This window comes from Halyomorpha halys, unplaced genomic scaffold, assembly GCF_000696795.3.
Source record: "Halyomorpha halys isolate HHAL.00 unplaced genomic scaffold, Hhal_1.1 Scaffold1951.1, whole genome shotgun sequence".
Taxonomy (NCBI): domain Eukaryota; kingdom Metazoa; phylum Arthropoda; class Insecta; order Hemiptera; family Pentatomidae; genus Halyomorpha; species Halyomorpha halys.
The window spans coordinates 29,905-40,112 of record NW_027111805.1 but is presented as its reverse complement, the minus strand read 5'-3'; the positions used below and the strand labels follow the sequence as shown (position 1 = coordinate 40,112).

Here is a 10,208-nt window from a genome sequence, read left to right as displayed (position 1 = left end):
TAAATATGTACATCAATAACATAAAATTAAAAATTAAATATTACCTCATTAAATTGTTTTCTTTCTGTTTTGTAAAGTAGCTGGGTTCCAAGCATGGCATTGAAGTATTCTCTGATACCGTCTGTCACTTCAAGCCTTGCCTCCTCTCTAAAAGTTAGTGATTAGTTTATTGAGACAATTCACTTTTTCTCTTTGCAATTTATTGTAAAATAAAAATAAAAGAGAATTCTATTTAGTTTAATAAATTAGGAAAAAGAAATTACTTACTTATTTACAATGGGTTGCTTTAAAGGTACCCTCTGTCTGGAATAGTCATCGAGAATGCTCTGAACGGTATGCTTGGAAGGAATTTTCACCAACTAGAAACAATAAAAACAAAATAAACCATCCAAGTATTTAAATTTAATTAATTTTTCAATGGAACTATCATGGTTTATAAAATTATACAATAATTTAATAATATGATAGCTCCATTTTTTCAATATTCTCGGTGATATAGATATAGTTGGAAATAAACTTAAACAGATAGATAGGTTTAAGTATTTAGGTTCTATAACTTAAAAAATCAAGTTGATGAGGAAGTGCTTGTTTTTTAATTCCGAAATTACTCAAGCGCACATTCTGTCCAAAAATTTAACAGTTAGAATTTAAAAACAATTATACTTCCCACTGTTCTTTATGGATGCGAAATATGACCTCTTACACTATGAAAGAACAGCGCCTTCAGGTTTTTTAAAATTAAGTATTATGTAAAATATTCGGAACAAAAAAGGTTGAGTTAACCAGAGAATTCAAAAGATAACCAATGCTGATTTGAGAGAATTGCACCCGGTAAATATAATTCAGGTTATAGCATATGCGAATAAGAAGGGCGTGTAAGGTAGTGTGACTTAGTAACAAATGAATTCCTAAAATGTTAATAAACAGAAATGTAGATGAGAGGATTGCGTTTAGACTGATTTGTTAGAATTGCTTTTGGAGGGGCACCACTGCACAGATGTATACAGAGAATGATAAGTGGTATCGGCATCGAACCTTCAAAATTGCAAAGTTTTAATTATTATTATAATTTTTTTAATAAATGAATAATAATATTAAATATTCTAAAACAAAATGATACAGATACATTAATACCAATTGATAAATTATTTATCACTCATTCTTATGAGCAAAAGAGGTATCAAAATATATTTTAAAAATCAGGATAGATCTGTTTTGACCATTAAATCTTTTTTACAAAAAATACACAAAAAAAAGTAAGTTAAATTAAAATAAATAATAAAAGTTACTCACCCGCCTTTGCTTTGAAATGTATTCCCAATCGTCAACAAGTATTGGCTTCAATTCATCTGGTAACTTAATTTTAATTTCCAATTTAGCCAAAAATTGCTCTTCCTATGAAACATAAAATATTAATTTTCTAATTTTTAAATTAACAACTAATTCATTACAAACTTTAAAGCATATGGCCTGATAATTATAGTCACGAGGAAAGGATTGTAGCAGATACTATGATTTATAAATGGGATTACATGAGAGACATCTGATCATACCATCCATACTACACTAAGTAAGCAACAAGTAGATATTGTAATATCCTATTTTTTGATAAATAGTTATCTTTTAAATATAAATAGTTTAGAATAAGAATATAAATCAATTTTAAATATTTTTGTTTTTTTTGACAGCAACCCTGACCATCTTCATATTTATAAATAGTTTAGTTTTTCATATATTTCCACCAAAGAGCGAACTAATCAACTTTATCATGGATAGCAAATTAACCAATTTTGACCAGCCAAAAAACATTGTTGTGGCAACATTCAGAAGTTGGTAGAGTCACTGCCATGATTATATTTACAGTAAATTTAAGAAAAAATATAAGAGGAGAATAATTATCAAGGAAAATTTTTCATTAGAAATCAAAGATAGAAACTCAAAACTGATAAGCAATGATCGATATTGGTATCAAGATCGCGGAACATTGGTAATAGACAAAGGGGAAGAAAGCATCACATGTTGGTTAGGATGGCAAGTGAGTGGACATGTCCTGGAAGCTAGGAGAACTTGATCACCCTTTTGTCAGTGTCAGCATTTTTTGGAAGAACACATGAAAACTCAACAGTCACCGAAGAAGATCATATAATTGGTTATTTTGCTCAACCAAGAATTAAACTGATTTGTAAAATCAGCTAATAATTCATTTAAGTGTCATTGTGTCAAGATTTTTAGGAAAACCCGTCCTGAGCATCAAAGATTTAATCAATTCATTTAAATCTTTTCATCATCAAAGCTATATTTTAGATATAAGAATAATAAAAACAGTTATAATTCCTAACAGTTATTTTAGTAAATCTTAGATATTACAATACATATATTTTTCATTGGATCAATTAGTTTGTGACATTTTGCTTAACAATACAACAGGTAACAAGGAGAGGAATACGTTGTATAAATAAGACAAAGCAAATATTGAGGTATTGTGTATTCTATGGTTGAGGAGTTCATCTTCACATAATGCTTACAAATCTCAAAAATAGTTATGAAATTTATCAATAAAATCTGTATGAAGTTTCACAGTGTTTCCCCCTGAAAATTCCAACATTGTTAAAAATTCTGATCGTAAACAGTTGTAATAAAACTTACACTTTCAACTGTTGGATCCGTCTTTGACCGCTTCCGCTTAGGAACATCACTTGAAGATTCTTGTGACGAAGATTGGGCAGAAGTACTCTGCCTTCCAGAGTACCTGTCGATTGGAGTCGAACTTCTGCTATCTCCATCTTTATCACGAGATGTATCTAATTCTTTTCCTGATGTACTTCTCTTTTTACCTCTTTTTCCCTTCCTGTTAAAAATACCATTTGTTAACATTCATTAATCAATTCAGTAAACTTAGATAGGAGAATAAGATCTATAATCTAATCTTTAAGATCTATCAACAAGATTTTATTGATACGTAAAAAAAAAGGTATGTCTGATTTATAAATCGACACAACAAAACAATTGTTTAACTCTTATTGTTTTTTATTTCAAATAGTATAGAATTAGTTGCTTTCTTTTAGTAATTAGTTCTTAGTATTAAATCTCATTTACAGAACAAAATCTTCTTAACAGTCATTCAGTACTCAATATAAAAGTGATAAAGGAACATTTGGATTTAACTGTCGAAACCTAATGAAATCATCACTGAAGAAGTCTACTGTCAACATATAGATACATTATTTGGTACAACTGTAACGATATCTGTAATACTTTTTTTTTTTTTTTTATATATATAGTTTTCAAATATTTATAAATATAACATATTTTTACATAGTCTGTTCCTTATAATATCCTATCATAAATAATATTTTGATTTGTACCTAGATCTTTAAAAAATATTTCTCATTGTTTTTTATATGCCAGGTATTTAAGAATAATATGTTCAAGGGTCTCGTTACCGCATTGAAAGTTTCAGTTAAGCCTATTATCTACATGTGATTAATGCAAATTCCATGATTCGTCCTAAGTCTAACATAAGTTTTTATGATGAAAAATAGCAGTACATGAATACTGGAATATTAAAATTATAAATAGATACACATTCATACAAAAAAAATCATTAGATAACCATTTTCCTTCAAATAAGGGCAACAGATTGATAATTGAGGAAATGAAAAAATAAATGGGCTCAAATGAAGTTAGCAAGAATGATTTACGAATAGAGATGGGTAAGGAATACCAAAATAAAATATCATTAATGATACAGGATTTTGTAAAGGAAGTAGTTTTCTATAATAGAGGATGTATAAGTTTTTGGGAAGGAATCTGGTATTTAAAGAGTGGAATGAGGAAAATATTCATTCTAAAAATCCCTAGTTGAAAAAATACATCAATTCATTTAAATTCATTAAATAAATGAAAATTTCAAAAGTTATACACAATAAAAAAATAAATAAATAACTTACGGTTCAGTTTTTTGTGCTTTGTGCAGTTCCTTCTGTCTTTGTAGGTTAGCTTCATTGTATTTCAAAACACGACTCTCAGGTACCCACTCGTCCCAACTAAACAAAAGTAATATATAAAACTAAAACCAAATAAACAATAAATCACAATAACAATATGAAATAAAACACATCAATAAAATCTAACTAATTTTATCACTACAAACAATACATTTTATTTTATCCATGATATAAAATGTTTAGAACTGAAATTTTATAAGTTATTATCATTTTTCAAAAAACAGATCTATGATCTAGAGTGTTACCTTTTATTCCAGCCAGAATAATGGATATGGTACTGCACAATCTTTTCTTTTTCTTCTATGCGAGACTGCAAGCATTTTGCTTCATAAATCAATGGCCCGTGAAAGCAAAGAACTTTCTCTCCTATAATATTAAAAAATATTTTACTCTAAATACATTCTTTGAAAAGAGACTCTTAAGTTAAAGACAAAAATTATATACAATAAATGTCGGTCTGCACAAATGTATTTTGGACCCACAGAAGCTATGTCCAGCTTGTGATGGAACAGCACTGGAGGATTGCTTCCATTTTTTAACAAACCGCCCCGTGTTTCATGAGAATCAAATTCGATACATGCCGAAACTAAGCTACATTTACCTAAACCAATTGTATGAATTTTTGTCTGTACCCTCACAATCAGATCTTAAACTTCTTTTTATATATGCGACACAAAGCCTTATACTTAGAACAAAACACCCACAATAAGATCTATAGTTTTTGTTTCTTTTATTTTTTTAGTAAGTAATGTAATATTAAGTATAAGTACTAATATTAAGTAAGTAATGTTGTTTTTGCCTTATTTTTTCACTCTAATGTAGATTTTGTTTTTTCCCTCCAATGTCGTTTTTCTTTTGTTTTTTTGCTCCAATGTAGAAATCCCAGTTTGGGTATACCGTTTGCTATTAGCTCATATAAAGATTTTATAGAATATTATTATTATTTAATTTATAAATTATTAGCTTATATAATAATCTAATAGTCTATAGATTGTTGTTATTATTATTGCAATGATCGTTGAATTATGTACTTTACAGGCTAACTCTATTAGTACGGGAGTTGCCCCATAAACAAACAAATAAATTATTATTATTGATAAAAATTATAAAATATGAAAATACATCCCACAAATTTAAACTTCTCTAATAAGTCACGAACGTTTTATCAAAATAGTAACAAACACAAAGTAAAGAATCCTATAATAAGTAAGGTTACTCAAGCAAGAAGAAATTGTAACATAACTTAAATGAGGAGAAGATGGTTGGGGGAGCGGTCAATGAAACACAAATAAGTATGACTAACTTATTTTAATGTGCCGACGTTTCGACTAGAGTTTCTAGCCTTCTTCAGGGCTGTTCGCTGAAAGGTTATGCGCCTAATAATTGATTATTGATGCTAATGATTGATGCCTAATGATTGATTAGGCGCGCAAACTCTAGCCGAAACGTCGGCACATTAAAAATAAGTTAGTCATACTTATTTATGTTTCATTGACCGCACCCCCAACCATCTTCTCCTCATTTATCATCCACGGTCAACTATCTCTCATAATTATGTAACATAACTTTATTGATCATAATGCTGTACATTTCATATTTGTATTAATTCATCACAAAAGTTTATTTCAAATTATATTAGATTTTAAATATATTTCTTTAACTAAGAGGAATATTTTCTCAAACAATTTCAATAAAGGTCAAGTTAAGGCATTCTCCACAAGGACAATATACTTCTAAAGTTTGATTTAATTCATTATTAAATACTTATAGTACAAATACTTAACCTTAACTGCGTATGACTTATAAATCTCTTTCCTAATTTAATGACGAGTAGTCTTAATGCCTAATTTTGTTCTTGAATACTTCAAAGTGTACAAGAAAAGTAAAAAAAGGAATTCTAAATATCAATTACATCTTACTATTTAAGTTTTAGTCTTATAGTCTGCTAGGTGCTTACAAAAAAATGAATGCATAAATTAAAAAATAAAATCCTATACCTGGGATCAGATACGGAACTAAGTTAAAAATCCTCCATTAAACAACTAAAATGTAATCATAAATGACAAAAACAAGTTCCCTTAAACTGAATATTTAATTCTAAGCTAATACCTTAACTTTAAAGCACTATCTTAAAACTAAAAACCACGAGGGTTAGCAATATTTTAAGATAAAAAGTGAAATGGTACACTTTTAAATTTAAAAAGTATATATATTTGTAGTACCAAGGAGCTATTACTAAAATAAAAATGAAACACTATTGTGAATGTTAATTATAATCCTACATAACACTAACATAAATGTTTATCTCTTAATATGCACACATGTTATTACATTATGCTATCTTATGAAGTTTAATGAAAATCCTTAAAAAGCCTCTATACTTGTTAACATCATGAAACATGCCCTCGAATATCATCATCTAATACCTATATCATACTGTTATCGCATCAACTATACCTTAGATAAATTAGAAATCAAATCAACAATTTCACATTAAATTAATTCATTCCTCAAGACTGAAAGTAAAATACAGCAATAGAAAAAGCAAATCGACTATGTTCGCAATAAAAAGTAACAATGATTATATTAATTGCTGCATTAAATCACAACAGTTAAATTTATAGGTAGTACAATTCCGGAAAAGATTTAATTTTTATGACCAAATTGAAAATCATTACTTCGTCTATCAAATCGTAGCTCAATATCATTCTTAAAGGTAGTGAACACCATCAATTTAGTGAAGTTGTCCTATGGGAAATCATAATTTCATAAGAAATTCACCATTAAAATTCTTCCAAATAAGCATTCAAACCATACAATTATTTAATAAATTAATTAACTTTCACAGCTAAGAAGAAAAATAAATTGGTATGAAATTTGTTTGAATTGGTATGAAATTAACTACAATAATCTTTAGATTATTATATTTACAAGATCTATGATATAGGAAACTCTCGACTTACAGCAAATGGAAAAATAAAATAAATAATTTAATCACACGAAAGAAACGTGTACATAGAAACCACAATGAGTTTCCATCATTCACTTAGTTATTGGTAGTCATCCAGTTTTTAAACTAATGAACGATTTTCCTATGTTGCCATAACCACAAAGTAATGACAGCTTTAGATATCTAAATTAGCACTGTTATTCCAAATCAAAATCAATACCACTACTCATGTTTTTTCAGAAAAATAGACAACAGGGTTAAATATTAAAACTGTCAACTGTCAACTATCATGCAAACAATGTATACAAAATTTAATCATTAATTTTAGGTTGTATTTTCCTAAAAACAAATCAATTTATCTATATTCAAGTTAGATAAACATATATACAAAAGAGATTTTATCCCATAATTATGTAGTGGATCATTAAAACCATCATAGAGAAATAATAACATACATAGTTATTAGCATTAAAAATAAAAAGTCACATAAGCCATAAAGAGTTTAACTCTTTATATGATTTCTTAAAATTTATCATCTTAACTTTAAATACAAAGAAGCAAACAATGAAATTCATTATAAGAACCTTTCATTCACATTATTTAAATTTTAAAAAAAGGTTTAAAGCCATGACAAGAATTCCTTACCTTCTTGAAACTTAAATTTAGGTGGAACTTTAAATTCGGCACCATCCTTCGGTTTGGCGGCACTTGTCATTTTATAAACTTTTTAAAATTACCAAACAAAAACAATCCTAAACCAAACAATCCTAACCTTACACAATGAACACTAAGACTCAGAAACATGAGGCTCGTATCAAGAACCTCTTCTGACCGTCCGGAACTGTACGGAGCATGCGTAGTACGTCTTTTCCCCCCTCCCAATCCTGTACTGTGCATTAAAAAGGATAGTGGCTGTTGGAACAGACCTATTATAACCTGAAAAGCTCCTTGTTAAGTCTGTTCTGACAGTCTGCAAACTGTACACAACATGCGCAGTAGAAGTTTTGCCTCCCTAAACTTAAACTGCGCATGCTCTGTACAGTTTGCTGATTGTCAGAAGTGATTCTTGGAACAGGCCTAATACTAAACAGTTCCCACCACCAAACTTAAAATTTATTTTCTTAATGTTTTACTTTCCTTTATTTAACTTTTCCCATAAAGTAAATGATTATTAAAAGAAACATCAAATTAATTGGCAGTAACTAATCTTATATCACAGACAAAGCCCCACCCAAAAGTTGTAGGCGCTAAATTTCAAAAACACTTAGAACTTAAAAGGTAAATAAAAATATTTTGAAAACAGGCATGAATAAACCCGACACTTCATGGTTTAAATAAAAGACAACTTAATTATTTCAATATAAGAAGATGATCAGGGTTGCGGTCAAAAAAAGAACAAATAGTTTAAAACTGTTTTAATGCCCGACGTTTCGCCCCACTTTGCAAGGCTTCATCAGGGCTAAAAAGATACAAAAAAAAGAAAACTGAGAATATTACAACAATAAGATACAATAAGGTAATTTAAGCTAGCATAAATATTATGTAAAAATAGAGTGATAAGAAATTACATATAAATAAAATGAAGGAAGACATAAAATAGTATCAGTATAAAATAAACTTAAATAAACAATGATAAGAGTAATAAATAAGTAACAATGGCAAGAGCAAAATTTTTTTTAAAAATACGTAAAATATACTGTTAAAAAAGTACAGGAGATGTACATAAAACAAAAACAATACAGGGAAAAAAAGAAGAAGAGTAGAGTAGAAAGTAGAGATTAAATAAACGTCTTGAAAGAATAAATATAAATAAAAATAATAATAATGATATAAAATGATAATAAATGAGCAATATCATAATAATAATTTATAAATTCTGACCTGCCTCTAATGTTTTTTCAAAAATTTCACTGTTAACAAAGTTTCACTATAAACACACTAACTCCTTGATTTTTGGGCCTTTTTTTTTTTAAACCTCCAGCTGTGCCTCGCCACTATAAACTCCTAAGTTTAGATATTTTTGTGATATCACTACAAACCTGAGGAGAACCAGTCCTCAGAAAGAAAGATGAAAGGGTGATAAAATAATAATCTCTAAAATACTTGATTCTCAGAAAGAGGCATAGGTATAAAAGATTCAGAGAACTATTTACTCCCAGTAAATTTTGATGTTGAGATGCATTCTAGGAGAGAATTTATTTGGGTTTCTGGAGGAGGTAAAGCTCTGAACAGACTCAGGGGAAGAACTTGTAAGCCTTGCCAGGATTGTGTCTTATATGCTCCCAGTAAACTTGTGACTGGCATTCTAATAGTATATGTATTTGGGTTCATCTAGGAGGTTCTTTATGAATTAATTTGACTATCTTTTAACTTTTTGGGGATGGTTTTTATATAACATAAATTAAAAAAAAAAAATATCCTAAAGGTCAAAAGCTTGGAATAAAAAATGCAATATTTTTAATACAAATATTTATTCTCTTCTTGGACGTTTTGATGGTACTGTGTCCCCTTTTTCGACATACTATAATTCACTGTTTGTTTTAAAAACAGTTCATATACAACTTTATACAATTTGTTGGTCCATTTATGGCAGTAAATAGAGAAAACAATTAATAAATAAAACAGTATTTTAGAATTATACTGCCTTTACTTAATATATTAAAATTATCGGCATAACTATAAATTTTAATTTTTATAACAAACCAAAGCTTGATCAATGATTTAGAAACTTTCAAGATGAGAATAAATATATGCATTAAAAACAATGATTTTTATTCTAAATTGTTTACATTCAAGCAATTATAAGTTTTGAAAAGTACAGTTATATTATAAAATCAATTAATAAAACGTATATTAATATAATAAATAATTTTCAGAAAAAAAGATTATCATAAACATATAAGAATATGTTTCACCTTATTAAGTTTATTTCCTGGAATATGTTTGGATATATTTATTCGTTTTACTCAGTAAATAAGGGAAATTAAAAAAAGAAAAAACAATATTATTCCTTAAAATGTTAGGAAAAAGTAACCAAAACTTCCAGGCTATAAGTTTATTTAAATAAATATAATGATATCTAAATATATAAATTAATGTTTAAGATAAAGCCGCGTCATGATGCTTATGATTTTCACACTTATTTTCAACACAGGGAACCCAGTTTGCTGAAAAAACAAAAACAAAGTTAAAATCTAAAGTAATAAGTAATACACACTAAATAAAATTCATTTATTTACTTATAATTTTTA

At 28.1% G+C, this 10,208-nt stretch overlaps 2 protein-coding genes across 4 annotated transcripts in view; both read right to left on the bottom strand.

Annotated features, from left to right (window-relative positions):
- The window catches only part of MRG15 (MORF-related gene 15), a 10,879-nt gene extending 3,087 nt beyond the window's left edge, over positions 1–7,792 (bottom strand). Inside the window, exons 1-7 of the mRNA XM_014436485.3 lie at positions 7,603–7,792; positions 4,253–4,373; positions 3,951–4,046; positions 2,647–2,848; positions 1,294–1,395; positions 268–359; positions 45–147 (exon numbers count right to left, since the gene is read on the bottom strand). Of these exons, the coding sequence (XP_014291971.1) occupies positions 45–147; positions 268–359; positions 1,294–1,395; positions 2,647–2,848; positions 3,951–4,046; positions 4,253–4,373; positions 7,603–7,672 (786 nt within the window). The 5' untranslated portion in view covers positions 7,673–7,792. The remainder of the gene's footprint in view (positions 1–44; positions 148–267; positions 360–1,293; positions 1,396–2,646; positions 2,849–3,950; positions 4,047–4,252; positions 4,374–7,602) is intronic.
- A 2,205-nt stretch (positions 7,793–9,997) lies between these two features.
- LOC106690896 (uncharacterized) overlaps positions 9,998–10,208 on the bottom strand; it is a 14,016-nt gene continuing 13,805 nt past the window's right edge. For all 3 annotated transcript variants that reach the window (XR_001344686.3, XR_010844036.1, XM_014436488.3), the window contains one exon: positions 9,998–10,124. Coding sequence is in view for 1 of the 3 variants with exons in the window: in XM_014436488.3 (XP_014291974.1) it covers positions 10,057–10,124 (68 nt within the window). In the remaining 2 variants the exon portion in view is untranslated. The remainder of the gene's footprint in view (positions 10,125–10,208) is intronic.